Source organism: Monodon monoceros, unplaced genomic scaffold (assembly GCF_005190385.1).
Source record: "Monodon monoceros isolate NGI ecotype Baffin Bay Population unplaced genomic scaffold, NGI_Narwhal_1 Super_Scaffold_13, whole genome shotgun sequence".
Lineage (NCBI taxonomy): Eukaryota > Metazoa > Chordata > Mammalia > Artiodactyla > Monodontidae > Monodon > Monodon monoceros.
The window spans coordinates 180,168-206,815 of NW_021703769.1; the positions used below are offsets into that span (position 1 = coordinate 180,168).

General features: G+C 63.1%; 4 protein-coding genes across 11 annotated transcripts in view; 2 read left to right on the forward strand and 2 right to left on the reverse strand.

Annotated features, from left to right (window-relative positions):
* The window catches only part of OPRL1 (opioid related nociceptin receptor 1), a 21,944-nt gene extending 7,689 nt beyond the window's left edge, over positions 1-14,255 (reverse strand). Inside the window, exons 1-3 of one of the 3 annotated variants that reach the window (XM_029222039.1) lie at positions 3,354-3,471; positions 3,270-3,283; positions 2,669-2,688 (exon numbers count right to left, since the gene is read on the reverse strand). In XM_029222039.1, the coding sequence (XP_029077872.1) occupies positions 2,669-2,688; positions 3,270-3,283; positions 3,354-3,471 (152 nt within the window). Of the gene's footprint in view, positions 1-2,668; positions 2,689-3,269; positions 3,284-3,353; positions 3,618-13,505 lie in introns of those variants that run through there. The other 2 variants (XM_029222037.1, XM_029222038.1) reach the window with 2 other exon arrangements.
* Positions 9,823-12,113, forward strand: LKAAEAR1 (LKAAEAR motif containing 1). The gene is made up of 4 exons (XM_029219778.1): positions 9,823-9,883; positions 10,420-10,820; positions 10,952-11,074; positions 11,169-12,113. Exons 1-4 carry the CDS (start codon positions 9,823-9,825, stop codon positions 11,226-11,228), a joined length of 645 nt encoding a protein of 214 aa, XP_029075611.1. The 3' UTR covers positions 11,229-12,113.
* Positions 14,256-14,683: 428 nt separating the features above from the next.
* On the forward strand, positions 14,684-20,211 carry RGS19 (regulator of G protein signaling 19). Its single transcript, XM_029220591.1, is given in 7 exon segments — positions 14,684-14,737; positions 17,863-17,960; positions 18,162-18,236; positions 18,238-18,284; positions 19,433-19,507; positions 19,644-19,878; positions 19,951-20,211. Coding segments are annotated over 6 exon segments (654 nt in total). The 5' UTR covers positions 14,684-14,737; positions 17,863-17,930; the 3' UTR covers positions 20,143-20,211.
* Positions 20,212-21,636: 1,425 nt separating this feature from the next.
* The window catches only part of TCEA2 (transcription elongation factor A2), a 29,447-nt gene continuing 24,435 nt past the window's right edge, over positions 21,637-26,648 (reverse strand). For 5 of the 6 annotated variants that reach the window (XM_029220588.1, XM_029220589.1, XM_029220590.1 and 2 more), the window contains exons 2-9: positions 26,352-26,414; positions 25,926-26,031; positions 24,946-25,036; positions 23,743-23,873; positions 22,938-23,507; positions 22,722-22,868; positions 22,077-22,148; positions 21,638-21,856 (exon numbers count right to left, since the gene is read on the reverse strand). In XM_029220588.1, the coding sequence (XP_029076421.1) occupies positions 22,126-22,148; positions 22,722-22,868; positions 22,938-23,507; positions 23,743-23,873; positions 24,946-25,036; positions 25,926-26,031; positions 26,352-26,405 (1,122 nt within the window). In that variant the 5' untranslated portion in view covers positions 26,406-26,414 and the 3' untranslated portion in view covers positions 21,638-21,856; positions 22,077-22,125. Of the gene's footprint in view, positions 21,857-22,076; positions 22,149-22,721; positions 22,869-22,937; positions 23,508-23,742; positions 23,874-24,945; positions 25,037-25,925; positions 26,032-26,351; positions 26,415-26,648 lie in introns of all 6 variants that reach the window. The other variant, XM_029220587.1, reaches the window with a different exon arrangement.

A 26,648-nucleotide genomic window follows, 5' to 3' on the forward strand; every position in this document is an offset into this window, starting at 1 on the left:
TGGTGGTGGTGGTGATGGTGCTGTTGATGGTGATGGTGATGGTGGTGATGGTGGTGGTGGTGGTGGTGATGGTGATGTGGTGGTGGTGATGGTGGTGATGATGGTGGTGGTGGTGACGGTGGCAACACCAGAGACAACAATGTTCCATGTCAATTAAGCTGCCATGAAGGAATCTGGGGTTTCTTTCTGCCTCTTAGAGAGAGATTAAGAATAAGCTCAAAGAGGCCTTAATCATGACCAAATAACAAGGACAGTGATGACGGCAGATGCCTGTGCCAAGTTCTTCACTTGGATTTTAACTCATTTAAGATTCAGAAGCGCTATTTTGATGCCCAGTCTGCACAGGAGGACATTCAGGCTCAGAGGATCTAAATGGTCTTCTCAAGGCCACAGAGCTGGTAAAGGAAAAGTGGGTCAAGAGAACTAGAAGAGCAGCCACAGACAGGAGGAAAGATTTGCCAAAGACCCATCTGACAAAGGACTGCTGTCCAGAATGCACGAAGGACTCCTAATGCTCAACAATAAGAACACAGACAGCCTGGTTAAAAATGGACCAAAGACCTTAACAGACCCTCAGCAAAGAAGACATACAGACAGCAAAGAAGCACATGAAAAGATGCTCCACCTATGTCATCAGAGAAATGCAAATTAAAGCAACAGTGAGGACTTCTCTGGTGGCGCAGTGGATAAGAATCCGCCTGTCAATGCAGGGGACACGGGTTCGAGCCCTGGTCCGGGAAGATCCCACGTGCCGCGGAGCAGCTAAGCCCGTGCGCCACAACTAATGACCCTGCGCCCTAGAGCCCGTGCTCTGCAACAAGAGAAGCCACCGCAATGAGAAGCCCGCGCACCGCAACGAAGAGTAGCCCCCGCTCGCCGCAACCAGAGAAAAGCCCGCGCAGAGCAACGAAGACCCAACGCAGCCAAAAAAAAAAAAAAGATTTTTTTAATAAAATAAAATAAAACAACAACGAGATACCACTACATACCTATTAGAATGACCAACATTTGCAACCCTGACACCACTAAATGCTGGTGAGGGCGTCAGAAGGCACAGCCATTTGAAAGACAGCTTGGCATTTTCTTACAAAACAGACTCTTACCATAAGACCCAGCAATCACCCACCCTTCGATATTTACCCAAAGGAGCTGAAAATATATCCCCATAAAAACCTGCACACGGATGTTTATAGCAGCTTTATTCATAGTTGCTGAAACCTGGAAGCAGCCAGGATGTCCTCCAGTAGGTGGATGAGTAAACTGTGGCTCACCCAGAAAATGGAACATTATTCAGCATTTAAAAGGAGGGAGCTATCAAGCCATGCAAAGACACGGAGGGCCCTACATGCGCACTGCTAAGCGACAGAAGCCAGTCTGGAAGGCTACAGACTGTATGATTCCACATTCTGGAAAAGCAAAACTATGAACACAGTAAGAAGATCAGTGTTTGCCAGGGGTTGGGAGGTGGGAAAGGATAACAGGCAGAGCACGGAGGATTTTTAGGGCAGTGAAACTATTCGGCGTGCTACTGTAATGGTGGATACATGCCATTATATATTTGTCCAAACCATAGGAAGTACAACACCAAGAGGGAACCCTAAGGTAAACTATGGGTTTGGGGTGATTACGATGTATCAAGGTAGGTTCATCGGTTGTGAAAATGTACTATTCTGGTGGGGATGTGGATAATGGGGGAGATTATGCCTGGGGAGGGGAGGGCAGGGCAGGGACTATATGAGAAACCGCTGTACCTTCTCCTCAATTTTGCCGTGAACCTAAAACTACTTTTAAAACATTGCCTGTAAAAAAAGAGCAGGGACTGGAACTGGGTGTTTCTGACCACCGAGGCAGTCCACCCCGTGCCACGGCTCAGAACACATCGTTCTGTCTCTGAGCCCGGCGTGCTCACAGCAGTTCCCAGGCATCACTCTCCGTGGGGACTGCTCGTGGGCAAGACGACCTCCCCTCTCTGCTCTAATCAAGACGTGCCTCTGAGGGTTTTGATGCCCCCGCGCAGAGGAGAGACCCCACAAGAAACACTCACAACCGGAAGGAGGAACAAGCCCACCCCCACCCACATTTCTCACCCATAGCACACCCTCCAGCCACGAAGGGGCACGTGAGTCTAGTACCCCGGGGTCAGCACTGGGGGAAGGGCAGCTGCTCCTCGCAGCCCCTTGTCTGAGCACACACATGACACACACCAGCACGTACAAATGTACAAGGGCATGCTTACACACATGCACCCACGGACACAGCCACAAGGGCGTGTGCACGTGCACACATGCACGTGCACACGTGTGTGTACACACACAGACAGCACTCGCGTGTACCCACATGCACATGTGTGTGTTCACACTCACGCATTCATGCCCACACTCAGATACATGTACAAACATGTACATGCTCGCACGTATTGTGTCCATGCACACAGATGTATGTACAAGGTGCAGTATACACACGTATATGCACACACCCAGACGTGCGCACATTCACACGGGGTGCACACTCATGCGTGCACACACATTTACACGCTCACATGCATGCGTATGCATACACGTGTGTACGCACATGCACACGTGCATGTGTCCCCACACCGTCCCGATGCCATCCCCACACGCTATTCCCACCCTGTCCCCACATTCCCCCCATGCTCTTCCCATTCTACCTCCCCATGCCATCCCCACGCTGTCCCCCATACTGTCCCCACGCTCTCTCCCACACTCTTCCCACTTTGTTTCCCCATGCTGTCCCCTCATACTGTCTCAGCCATCCTTCCACAACGTCCCCACACCATCCCCCATTATGTCCCCCCAGCAGCGTGGCTGCCATCCTTGACCCCACAAGCGTTCCCATTCTGAGCGCCAGCAAATGCTGGAATCGGCCCAAACACCAGCAGTGAACACGGAGCCCCGGAGCTGAGGAAGGGGCTTCGTGAAGCTGCCCCAGCACCGGACCTGGACGACGCCGACAAGAGCTGCCTTCCGGGATCACTGTGGGGCCCGTGAGGTCCTCACGCGGCAGCTTGGCTGGGAGCCTGGCGCACGGCTCAGATGGAGCGTCATCTCTCAGGAGTCAGGGTGGCGCTCCATCTGGGACAGAGCTGCGCCTCCTCCCACACCCGGACTGGACCCTGCCTCTCCCTCTCCCCCAGCCAAGTGCCTCTGCCCTCAGGAGCTGAGCCACCAGGGCCTCAGGACTGACCCTGCCCAGTGACAGGGGGCCAGGAATTGAACAGGGGGTGGGAGATCCCCGCGTGCCAAGGCTGCCAGAGCAGCCCCTGCTCCATGCCCTCGGCAGCTGCTCGGGACCCACCAGTGGGAGAGGGGGGGCGGGGGAGGTGCCCAGCCTACCTGAGGATGACATACATGACGAGACAGTTCCCCAGCAGCCCCCCGATGCACACAGCCAGGTAGAGCCCCACGATGGTGACCTTGAGCCCGAGGGGCAGGAAGGCGCCGTGGCTGGCATTGAGCATCAGGTGCGGGGGCAGCAGGCTGTGGTTGGGGCTCAGGAGAGACAGGTTGCCCTGCAGGTGGCCGCCGTAGAGGACTTCCCAGAACGGGGCAGGGAAGAGAGACTCCATGCCCCGCCCTGCACGCAAAGCCCCACGGTACCTGGGGAGGCACAGGGACATGTGAGCGCAGCACCCAGCACCCACCCAGCCCCAGGCCACAGACACGGAGGCACGTGCGTGTGCACACACATACACACACACACCGGGCACACGGAGACACGCAAACGTGTATGCCAGGGACGGGGCACACGTGCACACACACAGGGACACAGTCTCAGCTGGTCTGCGGGCTCCCACATGGGATGCGCGGATGCGCTTACACAGCGGGATGTGTCCACCCATGGGGGCTCACAGACACACAGCATGCACACACACACACGCACACAGATGCCCAAAGCTGCCCTCGTGCACACGCAGACACAAAAGGGACCAAGACACACCCAGAAACACCTGGAACACTGGACATAGGGCAACCGAGCACAGGGCCTCCTCCTGCCCCTCCCCAGCCCTGCCTGAGAGCCGCGGCCACCACAGGTCACCTCCACGCCAGCCCCCAGCGGCTCAGCCTTACCTCGGTGACCTCCGTGGGAGCTGGGACCCCGGAGGCCCTAACCCTCGGCCTGCGGCAGAGCAGGGCTGGGAGCGCCGGCCCGACTCAGCTCTGGGTCTGGACGGTGCCGCGGCTGCCGCACAGTGGCAGCTGCTCCTTTTCCTTCTCAGACGCCAGACCAGACGCAGCAGCCTGGTTGCACGGAGCTGGGGGAGGGGAGCAGGCTGCGGCTGCAGGGGGGCGGGGCCGTGCAGGATGGAGGAGGGGGCCCCAGGCTGGACGGGGACAGATGCAAGGACCAGGGTGCACCCTTAGAGATGAACAACAGAGAGGCTTGGACCCACAGAGCCCAGACGGAGACAGGCTCGAACACATGGACACAGGGATAGAGGTGCACATGAGAACTCAGACACGTGGACGGACACACACACACACACACACACACACACACACACACACACACGGACGCACAGGGACTCAGGAACAGACACATGGAGACACAGGGACAAACACACAAGAACAGACACAAAGGACATGCAGAAACACACAAAGACATGGAACGGAGACTCGGAGAGACACACACAAGACAGAGACAGATGTGAAGCCGCATCTCACTCAGAAGCAGGGCCTTGGACGGACTCAGACCTGCCCCAGCCGGAGTTCCATGCCCAGAACAGCACCCCTCAGCTGGGATCCCAGGGCAGCTGAGCCACAGGGGGCCGCCGGTTGGGTGGCTGGGGCCCTGCCCAGCCAGTCCTGATCAGATCAGAGCCTCATAAACAAGCAGGATGTCTGGACTGTCCAGTGTGCCCCACGTGCCTCCTGGGTGCCAAGCCCATCGCAAGCACAAGCTTGTCCACCCCCACCACCCCTAACTGTGGGCCTCAGCATCACCTCAGCAGTGTGAAGCCACCTGTCAAAGGGGCAGAGACAGGGTTCAAAGCCAGGTCTGTCTGCCACCTGAAGACCCACCAAGGGCACCTCTGCCTCAGCTGATGGGTCCCTGAACATCACTGCCTCACAGCCTGGGCCCCCAGCACCCACACAGCAGAACATGGAGCTGCCTCCTTCCCATCCCTGGGGTCACATGCCTTGTGGGTGACCCCTGAGCTGAACTGCCAGCCCCACCCAGTCAAGGGGTCGTTCTTCCTGCCCGGGCTCTGCCCACACAGCCCAGCCCCTGCTCGGAGCATCCGTCTCCAAGGATGGGGACCTGGTTGCTAGGCGACTGGCAGCAGCGGCGCTAGGATACCTGGCGAGTCAGGAGAGGACAGAGCAGGCAAGTACCCCGGGGCTCAGCACCGCAGGCCCCCACAGGGCTTATCTCTGCGCCTTCACCGCAGTCGGCCCAGGGACATGTGTGGAGGCGTGGGGCACATCCGCAGAGGCACTCAGGACACAAAGGCTCACAAAAACACACACAAAGGTGCCCAAACAGGCACACAGGTAAACAAACAGACATGGGTACATGCTCAGAGGACGCACAGACACTCGAAGGGACCCAGAGGCGCATGGGTCACACCCACGCAAACCCACACTAGGGTGCACGTGAGGCACAAGGTAGACACGGGAGAAGAGGCAGATCAAAGCCTCAGACGCCCAGGGGACACACGTGCACCACATTCTCCAGGCAAAGCTCGAAGCCCCATCCCATTGACCTTGGGAGCCCCAGCAGGGCAGGAACCCCAGGGGCTCGCCCTCCTGCAGCCTCCCCGACCTGGGCTCCCCGAGGTCTGAGCAGCCAACCTCAGCCCCTCCCACCCCCACTGCCTGGGCCCACCTGCCCGCCAGTTTACGAAGCTGCTGCGTTTCCTAATGGCCTTCAGCCTGGGGAAAGGGCGGGGCTAGGAGGCTGCCTTGAGGCTGGGTGTGAGTTCCAGTCTGGACAGACCTCCCATGAGGGCACACCGTGGGGGGCCAGGCCAGGGTACTGACGACACTCCCTGGGGATGGTAGCCCCCAGCCCTGGACCCTGCAGGGTTCCCACAAAGGGGGCCTGGCCCAGGAAGTGGCCCAGCCTCTCTTGAGCCCTGTACGGCCAGGATAAGACACAGAACATATGTGTTACACATGGGGCAGCAGGTAACACGTGTGAGCATCTGTATCGAAGCAAGACAACCTCGAGCACACACGTCATATGCAGGCAAAACAAAACACGCAAGGGCACCAGCGGCAGCCCAAGACGCGCAGCTTACGTGATGGACGGCACAGAGCACGGCGCCGCAACGTACCAAGTGACAGCTGACCAGGGCTACACCTGGAGGTCACAGGCCTTCCGGGCAGGACCCAGGTCCCAGAGTGCCGGTGACACCCACAAACTGGGGTGAACGCACCTCACTCTTGCACCCAGTGACCCAGGGCCCGTCAACGCCAGATGGCACACTGTCGGCTGCCCCTCGGTCCGCATGTGCTTTGCCACCCCCCACACCCCCCGGAGTAGGGCACGGGAATCAAAGCACAGTCGCCAGCAGCCTCACCCAGAACAGCCATCCCCAGGGAATTCAGCCACCAGGCCAGTTGTGCTGTTGAAAAGTAAAAGGAATGGGGCTTCCCTGGCGGCGCAGTGGTTAAGAATCCACCTGCCAGTGCAGGGGACACGGGTTCAAGCCCTGGTCCGGGAAGACCCCCACATGCCGCAGAGCAACTAAGCCCCTGAGCCGCAACTACTGAGCCAGTGCTCTAGAGCCCGCGAGCCACAACTGCTGAGCCCGTGTGCCTAGAGCCTGTGCTCCGCAACAAGAGAAGCCACCGCAATGAGAAGCCCGCACACCGCAACGAAGAGTAGCCCCCGCTCGCCGCAACTAGAGAAAAGCCTGCGTGCAAAAAAAAGTAAAAGGATTTTCATAATTCTGGGCTTCTTCATAAAATATTACTTTTTCCTTGTGCTTTTAACTTCCTAATATTTACACACTGTGACAGAATTGTAGATTTGCAGTATAATGTTAAATTTTGCAGTCATTTAATAATCCTTATTGATATTATTTTGAAGTTTTCAGGTCTTGGCGTCGATCGGCGCGCTCTTAGATCTCAGCATTCCCCTCAGCCCTTGAAAAACACATGAATCCTGGACACAGAAACAGGCGGGAGACGTGGCCCAGGGCCTCACAGTGGCTGGGCCCCAGACACAGGGAGCACCTCTCCTCCCAGGGGAGCTGTTGGGGGGGTAGAGAAGCAGGAAGAAGCTCCGCTCAGGAATGTGAACTATGCCAACACCAGGCCCTCTGGGAGTTAAGGAGGAGCGGGTGTCAAAGGTTTTCAATCCTACAAAAACAGAGGGAAAGTTACAAGTCCCTTCCTGCAGGAGAGTGCGCCCATTCTCCCCCTCCCCCCATAACTCCCACTCTTGCAAGTCACTTCCCCCCTGCATCTCCCTGGCCAGGACCCTGGGAAGCTAAGAGGAGGGCCCAGACTCCTGTCTCAGAGAACTCACTCCTGTGGGAACGCAGAGTGAGGGCCAGAGGTGGTGCTGGCCTGGGCTGCGTGTATCCAGGAGGACTGCTTGAAGGAGGTAGGTCAGCCTGCCTAAGCCCTCACTGCTTCTTCTGGAGCCCATAGACCTTCGCCTTCAAAAGCCCCTCGGTGATGCTGAATCCCAAGGCCCAGGCCTCACCCTAAAGGCACAAGCCCTGCGGCAGCCGGGGGCGGGAAGGGGAAGCATCCAGGGAACAGCTCCTGCAAAGGCTTGGGGGCTGGAAGGATGGACAGTTCCATGCAGCTTTGGGAAGCGGGGGATGGCATGCCAGCTCCCGAGATATGGGGCCACAAAAGCGAGGGGATGTATGTATGCATGTGGCTGATTCACTTTGTTGTACAACAGAAACTAACACAGCATCGTGAAGCAATTATACTCCATAAAGATGTATTAAAAAAAAAAACAACCTTACCCTCTCACTGGGAGGCCAGAGCAAACTTCCAAAAACAATGGCAACAGTCAACAGCCTCCTTCGGAAAGGCCAGAACCTCAGCTGAGACGCCACCCCCAAAGCCAGGACAGTCTCTCCCCTCAGGGACTCAGGTCGTGAACTCCCAAAACGGCACCATCCATGGGCCTCAATGCCCACCTTGGCACATCCATGAATGAAGGGAAGAGGCATGTTTACACTGTGGGAACCACCAATACATTAACAAATTATGGACTTAATGCACTAATTTTGGCCTAACATCAACTGTGGAATGAGTACATGGATTACTGAATCCAGAATAATCTGATGAGTGCATGAACACATTAAAGAATTAATCAATTAAGTGAATCAGTTATAAAATATTATGAAATTAACAAATGCACAAATAAATTACAGAAATCTAGGACCCAGGACCCAGAAATCAAAACCCGAGTCTGGGGACTTCCCTGGTGGTTCGGTGGTAAAGAATCCGCCTTCCAACGCTGGGGACGCGGTTTGCTCCCTGGTCGGGGAACTTAGATCCCACATGCCGCGGGGCAACTAAGCCCGCGCACCACAACTACTGAGCTCACGTGCCTCAAGGAGAGAGAGAAAACGCACACACCACCGCTAGAGAGAAGCCCACGCGCCGCAACGAAGAGCCCACGCGCCGCAACTAAGACCCAACACAGCCCCCCAAAAAAAAAGAAAGAAAGGACTTCCCTGGTGGCGGAGTGGTTAAGAATCCACCTGCCAATGCAGGAGACACGGGTTCGGGCCCTGGTCCAGGAAGATCCCACATGCCGCGGAGCAACTAAGCCCATGCACCACAACTACTGAGCCTGCGCACCTAGAGACCCTGCTCCGCAACAAGAGAAGCCACCGCGATGAGGAGCCCGCGCACCGCAACGAAGAGTAGCCCCCAGCTCTCCACACCTAGAGAAAGCCTGTGCACAGCAACAAAGACCCAATGCAGCCAAAAATAAATAAATGAATAAATTTATTTGAAAAAAAGAAAGAAAATAAATAAATATTTAAAACAAGAAAACAAAACCAATGGTCTAAAAAAAAACACCACCCCTGTTCTTACACCACCCCTGGAACCCCCAGACTTGCCCTGGAAGAGGTGAAGAGTCCTGGGTTCTGCTGTGGGAGGCCTCGAGGGCCATGAAGAGGGGGAAGGGGCTCAACCACGAAGGTCTCCTCAGATCTGCGCCCCCTGACCCCAAAACTAGCCAGCAAAGACCTCTCCAGCCAGGAAGCTGGGCCCACAGCCCGCAGAAGAGTGCGTTTGGGGCTCTTCAGAAAAGAAAGAGAGCGCACCGGGCTGTTAAAGCTGAGGGTCATCTCCCTCGTGGTCCTTGACAGCCGGGAGGTCCCGGGGCGGGGCATCTGGCCGGGGACCTCGGTGCACTTGGACCGAAGTTCTGACCACGCACCTCCCCGAGGGCTCGCCCCGCCCCCGTTGGCTTGGGGGAGGGGCGGGCCTCCTGGTTGCCGAGCAACCGCGTCAACAAGTCCCAGAGAGTCTGGGCTGAGTTGGAGGCCCAGACCCGAGAAGGCAGAAAGTATGGGGTGTGGAAATGGGAGGCAAGGGCCGGGCGCTCGACCGCCGCCGCTAGGGACGGGGCGGGGGAGGGTGCGGACGCCAGCCTCTGTCCCAGTGTGGGCCAGGACCCGGCCCAGGATCTGGGGTCCGGGGTCTGAGGTGCTGTGGGCTGGGCCGGGCAAGGAAAGGAGCCCTGCAGGGCTGCACCGGGACTTCCGGGGTGTTTCCCTCTCCCACCTCGGGGGCCCTTCCCCCTCTACCACCTTTTCCCTGGGCTCCTCTCTCCCTTACTCCATCTAGACCCAGCGTGGGACAGGCTGGGGGGATGGCGTCTCCCCTGCAGCAAGCCAGCTGTCCATTCGACTCTGAGACTCCGCCGCACACAAGTGAGACCTCCCACAGACACACAAACGGACCCACACAACATCAAACACACACACATCTCCCAGAAAAGCATGAGTCCTCTGCCCAAGATATAATGAAGGCCCACCCCCTCCATCTCCAGCCCCTAACACTAAGACAGAGAGGTCTGAGGCCTACGCAGACATGGGGGACGGACACAGCGAGGGTCCTGGCATGGGAGGAAGTGTCCTCCTAGCCTCACCCAGAGCAGTCTCAATCTGTCTCCACCCCTGGGTAGTGCCTGAGGTCAACTCAGGGGTCTCAGCATTTTCCCAGTGCGGGAGAAACAGCCCGTGGGCAGGAAGGGAGTGGATCCGAAAGTTCTAGCGGAATGCAGGAGTGAGTAAGGAGGCTGAGCTGACCGGGACGTGTGCCAGGTTGTGGCAAAGCTGCAGAGACCAGAGGTGTGGGCCCTAAGGCGGGCTGCACGGGTCCAGAGGGGCCGGAGCTGGGAACCCACGGCGGGGCCGGGTCAGACCGAAGGAGCGGGCGCGAACGGGACATCGTCTTCCCTCGGCAGGGCCCGAGGATGCAGCCAGAGCCGGCGAAGGGACCGCGCGCAGGGTCCCGCGGCAGCGAGCGGGTAAGGGCGCGCAGGGCGCAGGGGCCCGCGTGGGGTGTGCCAAGGCGGAGCCCCCGACGCCGAGCTGGGCCCTCACGCCGGAGGGCCTGGAGGCCATGCGGCCCGCGCAGCGCCACAGCCACCTGCTCTTCGGCGACCTGCTGGAGGACGTGGGCGCGGCCGCTTCCGTCTTCCCGAGTGAGTCAGCAGAGCTGGGGCACCGCATGCCTGACCCGCGCGCGTGGACGCTGCAGCTCGAGACGCCCGCGCAGCGCCAGGACCGGGTCCTCGGCGTCCTCAAGGCCGCCGAGGCCCGCGGCCGAGTCCGCGCTCTCCGACTGCGCTACGCCCGCCTGCGGGTGAGGCAGGGACGGGGCCGGGGCGAGGAAGGGGCGGGGGGACCACCCGGCCGGGGGCTCTGAGGGCGAGGCGGGGCCGCCCGTCGCCAAGGCTCCGCAACAACCCCGCGCCCTGACCCCGGCACCCGCAGGCGGAGGAGATCTCGCTCCTAATCCTGCGGCAGAAGTCCGCGCGCGCCGCCCTCCGGCTGGAGCTGTTCCTGCCGCCGCAGCCGAAGCCCACGCGGATCCCAGACCCCCTAGACCGTCGAGAGGTGACTGCAAGCCCGGGAAGGGCCGGGGAGGGGCGGGGGCCCGCCCTCCGCCCTCCGCCGCGCACACCCGGCCCCAGCACCTCCTCCCCCGCAGCGGAGGCGCGTGGAAACCATTCTGGAGGAGAAAGTCGACGGCAGCATCTTCCCGCGTTGATGGCGACCCCACAGTGCACGACCGTTCCCCACCCTCCTACATAAAGTTCTCACTTTCAAAGCGCCCCCTGGTGTCTAGGCTTCCTTTCTCTAGGTCCCCTGGGAGGGAAGGGGGGAAGGATGGATGCTGAGTCTCCCACATCCGATGTCGCAGGCATTGGGGTACTCAGAGTGCAGCTCCTCCAACAAAGTGGAAAGCTACAAGCTGGCTGACATCAGACTCACAGGGGGCAGGGACACCCCTAATCCCCCAAATCCCACGCTGCCCCCATCAGGCAATCTGGTGCCCTGTGAGTCCGTGGGAGCCCCCAGCCTGGGTGTGATGGGAGGAAGAGCCTGGCTCAGCAACAGTCACACCCCCAGAGGTAAGGGCGGCCTCAGGGAGAAAGTGGTACCCAAGCAGGACCCCAGACTGCAGGTCATTCCATCAGAGGGTCAGCGAGGAAGGTGACATTCTGGACAGGAGAGTGACTGCAGAAGCCAAAGCTGGCCTTTGGACAGTCAGCCATGCCTGGGAGGTCCTCAGAGGACCAGGAGACTGGGGAGGGGGAGACCCTTCAGGCAGAAATCACCCTCGGGTCTTCCTCTCCATCTCGATCATCTTCCTCTGGCCCTGTGATCCCCCTTTCTGGACCCCCCCCCACACGCGCGCACACACACAGAGGACAGGAAGGACACCGCCCCTCTCCATTCTGACAAACCCACATCCTGCAAACCCTCTGGATTCTGAAGAACCTCCCATGTTCTGGACAGATCTCCCCTTCGAGAATTACTCTCCTGCCCAACACAGGCTCTTCGCAGAGACTGAGATTTCTCTTAGCCGGCTCTCCCTTTTCCTCCCTCCCAGCAGTCCAGTGGGCTACGGGGGGGGGGGGGGCCTCAGACAAGGCCCTCCCCTGCCAGGAGGCTCTGGCAGAGTTGCCAGCCTGCAGCAGAGAACTGGTCCTGGAGGGGTGGGCCCTCTACTGGCAGAGGTCAGAGCTGGGGTCCAGCAAGGAATCCTGCTCTGTGGCGGCCAGTGCCCTCCCTGACGCAGCTCAGAATGGGGACCTGAGCCCTCTGTAACCTCAGCAAGCCCTTCCCCCTCACAGGACCCTTCGCCTGTTCTGGGTTGTTGCACCCTTGGCGTTGATCCAAGCCCAGAACTGTGTGTGGAGCTGGAGACTGGAAGCTCCATGAGGGAGGGGGGAGCTCTCTATGGGGGGGGATGCGGGGGGCGGTTCAGGCAGGTAGGGGAAACAAGGAACAGGGGAAGAGAAGGTGGCTTGGGCGAGGGGAAGGGGGGCATCAGGCAGGCACTTGAGGACAGAGGATGAGAGAGGCACCCACCGCCCCGAGGAGGCCAGCAAGAGGGCGGCCTCACAGACAGCTCTGCACCAGGCGTGGGGCTGGCACATGGGCACCCTTTGATCCCCGCACCAGGGAGGGGTCCTCGGTCTGCAGAGAAGGCCCGGGAAAGTGGCCGAGGACAATTCTGCAGGGCCTGAAGGAGGCTTCTGCTATGGGAAAGCAAAGTATGTAGGCCGCAGCCCAATGTACTGGGGGCTGGGAGCTCATGCTCTAGACAGAGGGTCCTGGGTTCAAATCCCACCCCCAGCATTACCTGCTGCACAGCCTTGAATGAGCCCCTGCCCGGCCCACCTGGTTCCTCCTGTGGAATACGGGATAGACTCCCCAGAGGAAGGGCAGAAGACCCAGGAGGGCTGAGGCAAGGGGCACGGAGAGGCCTAAGTGGCCGGGGGACATGCGGGGGTGGTGAGAGGAAGGACAGTGTATGGGGGGCTGGGAGGGGGAGGGGAGGGCCAGAGAAGCGTACAGAGTGGGGCCTGAGTGGAAGAGAAGTGCGCTGACCCACACCCACATCCAGCTGCCCCACACGTCTCAGGAGGCGGGTGAAGATGCCACGTCAAGTACCATGGCGTAGGCAGGGCTGTGTGACCTTGACTAAGCTCTGGCCCGTCTTTGAAGGACCTACCTCCCGGGACCGTTATCTAGGCTAAATACGAAGCAGCCACCTCCCATCTGGGCAGGCTTCCAGCATCTGCCCTGTCCCAGCCAGCCTGTCAACATGGCAGCCAAGCCCCCTGGGCACAGGGCATCAAGACGCCCCCCGGACTGCAAGGCCCCTCTCTCCTCCCTGACCTTGGCCCGCACCCTCTTCAGCTCAGCTCCTGCCCTGCTGCCCTGCCAGCGGCTCCAGCTCCGTCCCGTGCTGAGCAAGCGGTAGCACTGAAACACCCCCCCTCGTCGCTCTGCAGTTCTCCTTAGCTCTCCTCACCTCTCACCCAGTCTGCAAGTCCACTTCTTGTCTGCTCCGGGGCTTGTCTGTCCTGCTCGCTGCCAGGTCCCACGGACTGGCACACAGGGGACACGCAGACATTTGCTGGATGAATGAGGAGCTCACGTAAAATCTCCACTGCCCTTTATGCCCCCAAGAGCGCTGAGGACAGTGAGCACCTGCAACCTGAGCAACTGGAAGGCACTCTGTGAGCGGGCCCTGGGTGCCGGGGACAGGAGCTGCCTACGGTTGGGGGCCAGGGCCACTCAGACACTGGCCCAAAGCATGCTGGGATAAGGGATTTAACTCACAGGCCAGGGGGACTCAGACACTGCAGACCACTTCCAGAGCAGGGTCAGGGCCCCCCAGACACTGGCCCAAAGCATGCTGGGATAAGGGATTTAACTCACAGCTATACCAGGTCATAAGATATGAGGAGAGTTGTCCAAAGAGAAGGGACGGGCATTCGTGGCAAAGGGGAGGTGTGGCTTTAAACTGTAGAACATCTGGGGGCAACTGGAGGGGTTGAAAGGGACTCAGCCAGGCCCCGCAGACAGGGACATTTGGCGACCCCGGATAGAAGAACCAGTACCCCCAGCATCACTGGCACCGAAGCCCAGGAACCACCTTCCTTGGGAAGTCCCCTACAGCACGGTGACAGCGCGCCCTTAACCCTATTTCACAGGTGAGGACACCCAGTGCCGGAGAGGCTAGGGCCAGGCCGGGACTGACCACGGGAGACAGTCCTTTCCAGGGGGCCTCTCCCTCGAGCGGGGCAAGTAACCTATGGGGACGCCCCCCCCCCCCACAACCTCCACCCCACCCCACCCCGTAACGGCAACGCTGGACCGGCCCTGCCGAGCAGAGCCGGGGCACGGCCACACCCCCAGCTGCCGCAGTACCAACTCAGCCGCCCCGGGGGGCCAGAGGCCCCATCAGCTGCACGGGCCATCCTAAGCGACGGCGGGGACGGAGGCGCCGCGCTCCTGCGCGCGGGGCGGTGGGGAGTGGGCGCGTGGGGCGAGGAGCCGGCCGAACGCGGGGCGGGGCGCGCCGGGCGGGGCGGGCCGGGCCGGCGTCTGCCCGCGCGAGGAAGTCCCGGCCCCGCGCTTTGGGGAAGTGAGGCCGAGGCGCCTGCGCACTGAAGCCTGCGCCCGCTCCCCGACGATTCGGCCGGACCTCGGAGCGCGCGGGCCGGCGGCTGCGGCGCGAGTGCCTCGGGAGCGCGGCCGGTGAGTGCGCGCGCGCGCGGCGCCGAGGACCGCGGCCCTGCCCCTCCGGCCAGGGCCCGGGGGCCGTGCGGGGCGGGAGCCTCGGAAACCGGCGCCGGAATCCGCGCCCCAAGGACTCCGCCGCGGGGTCCACGTGGACCCTGGGCCGCGGCGGGACTGGAGCCCGTCCCCGCGCGTGGGGGAGGGGCCGTTGCAGCCGGGTTCCCCTTTTCTGCAGCTCGAAGCCTGGGGAAGTGATTGCTCAAAGCGAGGGGGGGGGCCGGAAGAACCCAGGTTTCCGCGTCTCCCGTCCCCCCCCTCAGCCTGTGGGGAGGGGCCGAGGCGGGACACCCGGTTTGCCCCCGCCCCCACCCTGTTGCATCTGGCAGCCACTCATCCCTGCCAGTCGCAGGGAAGGCGCTGCGCCCCCGGCCCGAGCCGATCGGGGGCTCCAGGCGCCAGCCTCGCTCCAGAACGCGCAGGAGGACCTCCTGCCGTCTGACTTGAGTCCTGCTGCTGCAGTACACGCCCCTTCGGCAGCCAGGGTGGGGCCCAGAGCGAACCTGGCCCCTCCCGCCCCTGCCTCGCCTTTGGGTCGCTGGTGAGTGGGGCGCACGGCGAGTTCCTTGAGATTGGGGTGGGGGCGTCAGAGGCTGGAGGAAGGGGCAGACTTCTCCAGGCCAAACCCCACCATGAGAGAGAGGGAGGGAGAGAAGTGGGTTGCCCCCACCATTGTAGAGGTGGGCAGTGGCGAGGGTCACCAGGGCTAGGAAAGACCTGGCCTGCCTTGGAGGAGCCAGGCTGGGACTTACCTACGGGGGAGGGGGGCGGCTCGGCAGACAGGAAAGGTGCTGAGGAGGATGAGAAGAAGGGAATGGAGCCCCTCTGTCAACCCCCCTCCCAAAGGTTATGGCATTTTTTTCCTGGGATTGTCACATTTTCTTATTCTTTTTTTGGACTGGGCGGGCTCGGGGACGTTCTTTTTCCTTCTGTGGAGCAGAGCAGCAGCCGCTCCCAAGGGAGCCTCTGTCCCCAGAGGCCAAACTTGCTGCCTGTCCAGCTTCTCCTATCCCAGACTTAGGGACCAAAGCCTGGAGGGGCTGGGGGAGGGGAGGGAGCCCCCTCCCACGTGCCCGAATGAGGGGCGGGAACCCTGGTTCAGACCCTGTACCCCCACCAAGAAAGAGAGCAGGTGCCCCAGGGGCACAGGTGGCCCCAGCCAGCCTGAGGAGGGTGCACGGAGCCAGGCCCAGGGATGGTGACCAGGTGCAGGGCCTACAACCAGGACAGAAGGGACGGCCTCTCCCCCGCCCCTCCTGCCCCAGCACCTGGGCCCTGCATCCTCAGGCAGGTCCCCTCGTCCAAGTCAGAGCTGAGTTGGAGAAGGCAGCCGAGAGGGGTACAGTCTTCAGGGTGCTGGGGGGGCAGGGGTTGGGGCCCTGCCCCCGCTCACACTGGGCAGGGGTGCAGAGGAGGAAGAGCCGCTCTGCCTGGGGAAGTCACAGCCCGTCTGGGGTACAGCTACCAGACCTCAGAGGTTGCCACACCCCTTCCTTTCCCTAGAAACTTGACCCCTGAGGGTAGGCATGCTGTCGGGCTGCTTCTTCTCCATCTGTTTGCTGGAAGCCAGTGGGATCCAGTTGGAGGGTCCCCCCCCCACCAGCGATCTCAGGGGAAGCCAGGCAGGTGGCCAAGTGGCCAAGGCCCCGTGGGACCCTACACCTGGCCCCCAGATTTGGGTCAAGGCCGAGGCCTCCGCATGCCCAGGCTCTGGAGGCAGGGGTGCCCCAGGTGTGCATATCCCGGGCTGTCCCCTCTGAGCGCAGCACCCGGTCAGTGGCTGGGAGGCAGGAGCTGCCTAGCCTGGTGACTGCCCCGGGGCCTGTCCCAGAGCGTCCACTTTCCTCTTCTGCCATTGGACACCCCACGAGGCCAACAGGGACCAAACAGACATTAAAAGGCCAAGAGCTGAGGGATGGGGGGCAGCAGGGCGGATGATCATTTAATGAGAAAATAAACTGAAACCAAGTCCTGAGCACCTCGCGACAGGGTTTCAGGAAGGTCCGCGCGGCAGACGTGCCAGGGGGCGCACCCGGCCCCGGGGGTGGGCCGAGGTGGGCGCAGGCCGAGGTAGAGACTGGGAGGCAGGTGGGGAGGCGTTCAAAACTGCCTCCTGGACCCTGATTGGCCGCCCCCGCGGCTCGGGTCCGCGGGTTCCCCGCGGGGGCCGCTCACCCGGATGGGGCTCCGGCGCCCCCCGCGCGTCCGCACCGTGGAAGGTGCGCCCCGACGCCGAGCGGAAGGGACCCCGCGGCTCCGACCTGCCCGGGAGCAGGACGCACCCCATCCCCCGCCGCCGCCCGGCGCGCCCGCCCTGCCCTGCGGCAGGCCTGGGGCCGCAGCCGCAGCGGTTTCCGCAGCCTGTGGGGGGGGGAAGGGAGGCCGGGAGACCCTGGGCGCGGGAAAGTGCCAGCCGAGTGTTCGGGTGCCGGGCCAGTGACCGGGCCGAGAAGGTGGCGGTCCCTGGCGGCTCTCGGCCGTCCTCACCGGTGCCTGCTGCACTTCCCGCACCCTCAGGACGTCCCGCCCCAGCCCCAAGTCTTCCTTGTCTGCAGGCCTGGTCTGCTGCCCCTGCTGAGTCCCCAGGAGCAGGTGGGGAGCCTCCCCAGGGCTGATCCGGACTCCTCGTGGGGAGCAACCCTCACCACCTCCCAGCAGCCAAGGAAAACCTGGGATGGAGGGAGCTGGGATGGGGGGTCTAAATGTCTGACCACCACCCCTATGCACCGCCCTTATAGCCCCAGACTCTGGGGGCCTCCAGCCCCCTTGGGAGGGGCCAGGAGCCGGAAACCGAGAAAGAGGAACCCTGGCTTCCGGCTTCCCAGGGAGCGAGTAGATGGGGGTGTCCCAGAACCTCCTGTGGAGATCTTGTCTGGGGTCCCCTCCTTCCTGACCCCACATACCCTCACAGCCACAGTGTAGACTGGAGTGGGGGTCAGGGCCTGGGCAGAGCGGTCTGGAGGTGGGAGGCCGGGCAGGGGGCCGGGGGACACCTCCGGGAGGAGGGAGAGACTCGGGACCTCTTCAGGGGGGCAGGCTGCCACCGGTGTCAGGTCCTCCATGAGAGTCCCGGCCTCTCTTCTCAGAGCCCCAGGCTGTGGTGAGGGTCCTGGAGCAGGCACCACGGAGCCCCGGCAACCTCTTCCACCCACCCATGCCCACCCCACCTGAGGCTGAGAAGCAGGTGGGCCGCCTCCACCGCTGACTCTGTCCCTCGGGGGCTGGGGGCATGACTAGGAGTTGGGAGACCCCTGGACACCTGGGAGGCCGGAAGGGTCACGCCCCGCCGGGAGCAAGCAGGCCCCCAGCAGGCGGGGGGGGGGGGGGGGGGGGGGGGAAGTAGGTGGTTCTGCCTGGAGGCTGACGCGGCCCCGTCTCCCCCCAGCACACAGGGCCAGAGGAGGGGGACCAGCCTCCCTCCATGTCCAGTCGTGATGCGGCCCCCCCGGCCCCCCCCCAGGCGCAACCCCTGCTGCTTGTGCTGGTGCTGCTGCTGCAGCTGCTCCTGGTACGTGGGCCGGGGGCGCACCGTGTGCCCGGTGGGCAGGGGGCACTGAGCAGACCTGGGATCCAGGGCCCCACTCCTCAGCCCCTCGGGGGGCTTTCGAGGCATCACCCACAGCACTCATCCAGGGGTCTGGTGACCGGCGGCCAGTGCCCAGGCCCCTCTGTGTGTGTGATTTTCACGGCTGGTGTGCCGAGGTTGTGTCCACATGCAGGCACCCAGCCAGCACGTGCACGTGTGTGTGTGTACGCGCGCACGCGTGTGTCTACTGTAAGTCCGCCCAGACTGGCCCTGGGGACCTACAGCAGAACAAAAGCAGGTCCTACACATTGTGTCAGGTGGAGGAGCCTTAAGCAGAGACCTGGCCCTGGGACAGTGCAGGGGGTGGACGTGGGGCCTCCAGGGGGGATGTGGTTTCTAGGCGCGTAGGGAACCTGTTGGGGTTTTTGTGCCTCGCAGAGGCCTGGCCCTTTTCGGGCTTCCACCCCGTGGCTGTTGAGTGGACAGCGCTGAGGGGACCCAAAGGGGGATCAGCAGAGCAGTGAGCAACTGAGGCCTGAAACAGGAGAGGGACCGCCTGGGGGTAGAGACACGAGGCCGTGAACTGTTAGGGCTCATGGGGGCCAAGCGAGGAGTGAGGAGTCTGGCGTCTGGCGTCTGGCGGGTGGGGGTAGGGTGGGAGCTGAGTTCTGTCTGGCCCTTTGAGGTTGAGGTAGGTGTCTGTTAGCCGTCTCAGTGACCCTGGGGCGAGGTCCAGCTGGAGGTGTGGACTGCGGAGCCAGCACTGATGCTGTGCCCGGAACTAAGGAGAGAAGCAGGGCCCCGAGGGAGAGTCAGGGGCCAGACACACGGGCTGGGGGCTTTCTCCCCATCAGTCGGAGTCTCTGGGAGAAAGCAGTGGGGGTCGAGGTCAGGCCAGGGAGGGAGAGGTACCCGAGGGGCCTGTGAAGCCCCAAAGGCAAGACAACGGGCCCAGGGCCGGACCGGAGATTGGGAAAGGAGCCGACCCACCCTGCAGGGGGTTCACATGTGTGCTGAGAGCCCCTAGGCCTCGTGCCCATACAGACGCGTGTCGGTGTCACTGTGTGGCCAGCGTCCTGCGCGCACACGCGTGCCGCGGAGGGCAGTGCCACCGTCCCCTCTGCCGGCAGGAACGAGGAGCGGCGGCGAGCGTGGCGGGCCTCCCGAGAGAGCAGGCTGCAGCCCCTCCCCAGCTGCGAAGCCTGGTGAGTCTTGGCCGCGGGTCTGCGCGGGGCGGGGCGGGGGGGGGGGGGCGACCGGGGGGGGGGGGGGGGGGATCCGGGCGGAGGGGGCGGGGCCTGGCGCGGCCTGTGGCCGATACCCGGATGCCCGTGCCTGCAGTGCCACGCCGAGCCCAGAGGAGGTGCGGAGCTGGGCGCAGTCCTTCGACAAGCTAATGCACAGCCCAGCGGGCCGCAGCGTGTTCCGCGAGTTCCTGCGCACCGAGTACAGCGAGGAGAACATGCTCTTCTGGCTGGCCTGCGAGGAGCTCAAGGCCGAGGCCAACCAGCACGTTGTGGACGAGAAGGCGCGGCTCATCTACGAGGACTATGTGTCCATCTTGTCCCCCAAGGAGGTGCGCCGCGCGGGGACCGGGGTGGGGGGCGGGGGCGCCTCCGGGCCCCTGACCGCGGCCCCTGTCCCGCAGGTGAGCCTGGACTCCCGGGTGCGGGAGGGCGTCAACAAGCAGATGCAGGAGCCGTCGGCGCACACATTTGACGACGCGCAGCTGCAGATTTACACGCTGATGCACCGAGACTCCTACCCCCGCTTCCTCAGCTCCCCCGCCTACCGCGCCCTGCTGCTCCGGGGCCGCTCCACATCCTCCAGTGAGGCCTAGACTGCCCACCGTGGCTGCCTGGACGCGGGACCCCTCCCGCGGGCAGAGACTCCTTTCACAAATGCGCTTCACGTGTGGGGCACACCCGCCGGGCCCAGCGCCCGGGGCGGCCCCAGGCAGGAGCTCCAGGTGCTGGGCAGGCCAGAAGCCCCCTTCCCCACCCAGAGGACCCAGCGCCCCAGGATCCAGCTGAGAGGCGGGCGTGAGGGCCTCTGGGCCTAGGCAGCCCCTCCAGCACCACCACCCCTACTGAGCACTTCCTGCTGGGGTTCCCACCTGGTGAAAGGAGGCGCCCTCCCTGAAAGCATCCTGGACCCACAAAGCTCACAAGGTCCTCCTCCCCGGGCCCCTGGGGGCCCTGAGAAGCGCCTTTGGTGGAGAACAGAAGCTCTGTGCCGCCTAGTTTTGTGACAAGAGGAAACCTCCAACTGGTGCCACCTGCACCGCGGGGCCAGACCCAGGGCCTCAGAGCCAGGCCCAAGGCGGCAGCCGGCTTCTCTTTTATATGTTCATTGAGTTTACGCCAGGAAACATGGCACCGTGTGCTTTATCAAAAACAAAAAAAGTTTTCATATTTAACTCCACTCCTCTTCCCCCCAAAACAGAACCTTATTATTGAAGATATTTTTAAAGTAAAAGCCTCTCCCCTCTGTCCACATTTGCGGGGGAATTAGAGAACAAGGAGTTGTCCACGACCCCCAGCAGGGGAGCAGCCACGCTCAGTGAAGGGACCCTGTGCTCTGCTCCAACCCCACCCCTCAGAGCAACAGCCTCAGCGGGCAGCTGTGCTCAGCCCTCCCCATGCGAGGGTGCCCCCAAGGCACCTGGCCACCAAGGGTGACAACGCAACGAGACACTGGGCAGGCAGGGTCCCTGGCAGGGGCTGGCCGGCTAGGGCAGGACACTTACGGGGGAGACCTCCCCGAGACCCCGGGTGCCGGGCAGTCACCTGTACTGTCTCACAGGCCCCACAAGGCACACGCATGCCACCCTGTTCCCTGAGTTTCTGCTTGGTAAAGCGATTCAACGCTGCAACCGGGGCGCAGAGGGTCTGGTCAGGGGTCCACCCCCATCCACACTGCTTCCACGAGCAGTGGGGCATCCTGAAGGGTTGCAGGCAGGCACGGCTGTGGGGCCCAGACTTAGCCTCCCGCCCATAATCCCTGGACCCTGAGCTGCGGTGCCCGGAGAGGTCGTGAGACCCCGGCTCCTCTGTGCGCCCACAGCCCCCCCCCCCACCTGATCCTCGTGCTATGCAGGCCCAGCCCTGCCCCTCCCACGGGCACACTCAGGCCCCTCTGAGAGCCAGCGGGCTCTTCCCTCCAGTGCTGTCCCAACAGGCCAAGCCTCAGCGTCACCTGACCCCAGGGAGGTGGGCTGTCTCCGCAGCGGCGGGGGTCGGGGGGATCAAACCAGAGATGAGGGGATGGGGGACCCAGCTTGAAGCCCAGGCCTGTACATGGCCCACCAGGACCAAGGGCTAGGGAAAAAACAGTGGCAAAAAGAAACATTTAATAACTGGGGGGTAAGAGGGGGAAAGGTGCACTGCAGGCAGGGTGGGGGGCAGGGTGTGCTGCCTTCTGAGGAAGGCCAGGTGGGCAAAGGGCAGATCTCCAGAGAAGCTGTATCTGTTGGCAGAGGATGGGGAAAGGGCGACGGCCAGCACTGGCCGTGGCCCAAGGCTGCAGGCACACATGCACAGGGCTCAGCAGAACTGCAAGAAACAGGTGAGAGGCGCCCATCCAGCCACGTGGCCTGCAGGACCCCACAGGGCAAGAGGCAGGGCTGGGGTCTCCATCCGCCATCTCCAAGGCTCCCAGGAGGCTGGCTGGCATGGCCATCCCCCAGTTCACACCACAGACCCCACAAAGGCTGGAGACACCCACCTCCAGAGAACAGGGCTGGGGATGGATGGCCTGGGCTCACCCACCTACCTTCCAGCGGTTTCCACACTCGTTGCAGACAACGAACGTGGTCATAGGCTCATCGGAGCTGCGGGTCTGCACCTGTGGGGAGGGCCACGGTGGGAGGGGCCCAGCCCCAGGGCCTCAGTCCCTTGCAGCTGGAGGCCCCAGGGAGCAGGACTTCCCAGGAGTCACAACCTGGGGAGCCCGCCACCCACGGCCTCAGGCCGTGCTGGCCTCACGTCACCTGGGCTGAGGCTGCCCTGCAACCCCCACCTTGCAGTCGCCCCAACCGCTTTCCTCTTACAGGGCCCCCCAACATCTCTTGGGGCCCACCTCCACAACTCTGAGTGGAGTCCTGCTACCACCACTGGGCACCCATCCTCCCACCAGCAGCAACACAGGGGGGCTGGGCTCCCAAACTTCAGTGCCCCAGAACGAACGGGCTGGACCCACCGCCCGAGACTGCCTACTGGGGAGCAGGGGTCCTCGGCAAGGGGGAGGCCCCAAGGGTGACCGCAGCTCCCGGCCCCATCGGAGACTAGGTTGTCGGACCCCCATCCCAGCACCGCTCACACCGCACGTGTCCAGGCGCAAGGGGGATCCGGCCTGCACAGCAGGGGCACGGACGGCTCCGAGGAGGGGCGGGGCTCCGGGAGGGCTGCCGACGCTCACCTGCGTGTAGGTGCAGTTCTTCTTCCTGCACTTGCCGCAGGTGAACAGGTCGGTCTGCGTGCCGCCCGTGCGCGCCATCTGGTGCTCGCGGATGGCCTCCTTGGTCATGGCCTTGCGGATCTCCTTCAGCTCGTCGCTGGCCATCTCCTGGGGCGAGCGGCGCGTGCTTAGCCCGCGGCCCCCCAGGGGCAGCCCCCAGCGCCCCCACGGGCTCACCTCCGAGGTCATCACGGCGATCTGCTGCGGCGTGATGGCGCCGCACAGCACGTTGCGCCGCAGGCTGGGGTTCTTGGCGTCCTTGAGGTTGGAGAGGCGGCTGCGCACACGGTTCTTGTACTTCATGTCCGTGTTCCCCACGTCCCGGAAGATGCGTGCGCACGTTTAAGGAGCCGTAGGGAGGCCGATGCCCCGCCCTCCACCCCTGCCCCCAGGTCAGCCAGGGCCTTTGGCGAGGCATGTCGGAAGAGCCAGCCACACCTGGGCGTCGACAACTGACACTTTCCCGGCTGAGACCCAACTGCAGGCTGGAGGCCCGGGACCCAGGCCCACCGCAGGCCCGCTCAGACCCCAGAGGGTCTGGGAGGAGGCCCCTGGCCAAGACGAGCACGCCCACCCGACCGCCCCATCCCCTGGCGAAGGCGCAGGACAGTGGCCACCAGGGGAGCTGAGCCTGGCTGGCCCCGCCGTTCCTCCAGATCTGCAGCCCCCAAGCCGCTGCACAAAGGATATATTCCTCGATCTGGGCCGACAAGCGCTCGCAGTCTGCACCGACAGCCACGTGGTCATCTGCAAGAAGGAGCCCTGACCAGCTGCCCTGCCGGCTCCCCCCCACACCTCAGCCTGCGCAGCATCCAGGCGTCCTGCTCCCCAGAGACCCCCGGCTCCCCGCCCCCAAGGTCAGCAGCACGGGGTTGGACTCGGGCCTCCACAGGCAGGCGGGGCCCAGGCCACCTGGGAATCAAGCGTGTGTCAGGAGCCAGGACCCCGAGGTGTGCTGGGTGGCCCCGGCCCAGGCACTCACGGTCCGTCTGCAGGGCAGCGGTCAGCATCTCGCGACACTTGTTGCGCACGGCGTCACAGGTGACCGGCACCGGAGGAAACGTGGTGATCCTGGGTGTCGACGGCGTCCTGGGCAGCTCTGGCCTCTTGCGGCTGGAGAGAGGCCCGCTCGGGCCACGTGGACCTCCGTGAGATGCCGGTCCCCAGAAAAGCCAATGTCACAGCCACGATGCCCCCAGACCCCGTCTGCTCCACTCTGACAGCGGCCCAGAACCCTGCCCATCTACAGTCAGGTCCAGCATATCCACGCGGTCTGGCCAGAGGCAGTGAGGATCACTGGGTGGGACACACCCCCACACGGGATCCCCACCCTCAGGGAGACCTGGGACACGGGGCCACACTGCCCAACGCAAACTGCCAGGTCAGGGGGAGGCAGACGGGACGAGGGATCACTCAAGACCAGGCACCACTATGCAGGCAGCCCCACCCCGTGGAGGTCTGGGCACCCCCCTCCATGGGTTGCCTGTCCACAAGGCTCTGTCCACCCACGGCCCTCCTCTCACACCCCTGCATCTCGTGACCCTGTGACCTCCACGGAAGCCAGTGGAAGCAGGCGGCTTCCTGGAGGAAAACTCAAACGTGCAGGTGGGCAGACGAGCCCACGTCTCTGCACAGCCATGCGGTGAATCCAAATCTCAGCTTTTCCTCTCCCTTGACCACTGCTGCCCAGTGGGGTCAAGGGCAAAGCAGCCTCTCAGCCACAGCCCATCCCTGGGGCGGCAGGAGCAGGGAGGCCTCAGTAGCCCCAAAACCTGCACCATGCCACAGCCTGGGGCATCCCCGGTGAGGGAGGGGCCGGCAGCCAGAGACCCCAGGCCAACGTGGGTAGCCAGAGTTAGCCAGCGAGAATCGGACCCTGGCCCGGGGCCTGGATCCGGGGATGTGAGCAACGGGCTCCCACAGGCCCGCTCAGGGCGTGGGTCAGCTCCGTGTAGCCAGGCAGACAGAGCGCCCCCCTCAGATGCTTGGGGCTAAAAAGGTCCAGAGGAGTCTCCGGAGGGAAAGTGTCCAGCAAGAGGCTGACCCTGGGGAGAGTCCCTTCCGAGGAGCTGAAAGGGCTGATGACCTCAGCACCCCCACCCAGCGCCCCTGGAAATCCGCACCCCGGTCTGCCGAGAAAGTGGGGCCATGGGCGGGGCGTGTGTCTGCCTTCCAGACGTGCTACCTGGGGTCCTGGGCCTCGGAGGCCTCCTTGGAGGACGATGTGGGCAGAGGCCCGCCCCTCCTCCGCTCCCTGGCTTTGGCGTCTGAAGCATCTACACGTGCCGGGAAAGAAGGGAGGGCTGGCTGGGAGAAGGCAGGCCCGGAGGGCAGGCGGGGCCAGGGAGGGAGGCAGACCACCACCAAGGCACATCGGACCCTGCCTCCAGCCCCAGCTTCCTGCGAACCACTGCGGTCCTCTCTCCCCAGCCAAGGAAGGTCCTGAAAAGTCTCCCTGAGTACAGAAGTCCCCCCCGAGAGTGACGGCCTTCACGGACGGCACGGTTGGACTTGGACAAAGGCTGGTCACCGCAGGCAGGCCGGGCATGGCCACTCCCCAGCTGGGCCTCGGCCCCAGAGCGAGCCATCGAGTGAGTCCCAGCCTGCACTGGGGACCTTCCCACAGGACGAGAAGCGTCCCATATGCCACCAGAATAAATACGCTTGTCCAACACGCAGCCCAACAGCCACGCAGGACTGGAGAGAAGCCCAGGACATGCAGCTCTGTTTCCCAAGGGTTTGGACAGAGCCCAGGAGGGGCTGGGAAGGGAGGGGAACCTCAGGGTCCAGTGGGGGCATCCCAGTCGCCCCACTGTCCCTAGAAAGAGGCTGCCCCTGTTCCCTGAGGGGCTCCAGACGCCCCTTCCTCCTCCTCCCCCTCCTCGCCCCCCCTCCCCCCCACGTCCGGAGCTGCCCCCTGCCCTCTGACTGCCCCACACTCCTCCCCTGGGCGACCTCCCCCAGCTCTGCCAGGCCCCCCTCCAGGGCTCAGCGCAGCCTTAACTCCCCTTGCTCCTCATGGAGCCCCCTCCTCCCAGCCCGAGCCAGTGCTTCCTGGACTGGATCCCAGGTGGCCCTGGCTCGGGAACAGCACAGTCTGCCAAGGGCCATCGCGTCTTGGGTGCCCCTTGCCCCCACGCTCAGCCTAGGCTGCCTGACCCGCACCCAGGAGCTTTTTCCAGGACTTGATGAGAGACTTGGCCAGCGTGACGACCTCCTCGTCCGAGCTCTGCTTCCGCAGGGCGTTGACAGACATGCCGACGCGGGTGGACTGCAAGGCAAGCGGCCAGGCTGGGGGCAGCGGTCAGACCCTCCCCACAGACCCTCGGTGACTCCCACAGGGCAAGCTGGGCACCAGCGAGGGGAGGTGGATGCCCCCCCCCCGACGGTTACTGCCCCATGTGCAGGAACCTCAGCGAGGAACACAGTGGATTGTCCTTGAATGCCCCTCCCTGTCTCGTGGAGCAACAGAGAAAGGCAAGGGACAGTCTCCTCAGAGGCAGGGATTCATGCCAGCCAAGGGCCGGGGTGGGGAGCAGGAAGCTCTGCCAGGTGCCTGGGAGCTGGGGGACGGGGCACACGGGGCCCTACCTGCAGCAGGTGCAGCGTGACGGGCATGGCCTTCAGTTCCCGCAGCAGGTCCATGGCTCCCTCCTGGAAGGAGAAGGGAGGACCCGCGTAAATGACTTTGAGGTCTCAGTGGGCAAGCTCAGCTCCTCCTACACACGAGGGTTAGGGGAACACGAGGCAGTGACAGTCTGGAGATCCACCTGGGGTGAGATGCCCAGGGAAGGCAGGCATGAGAAGGGAAGCAGCTGTGCACTTAACCCCAGCCCAGGGCCCCCGAGGGCCGTCAGGGGAAAGGGCCGAAGCCCATCCCCAGCAGGG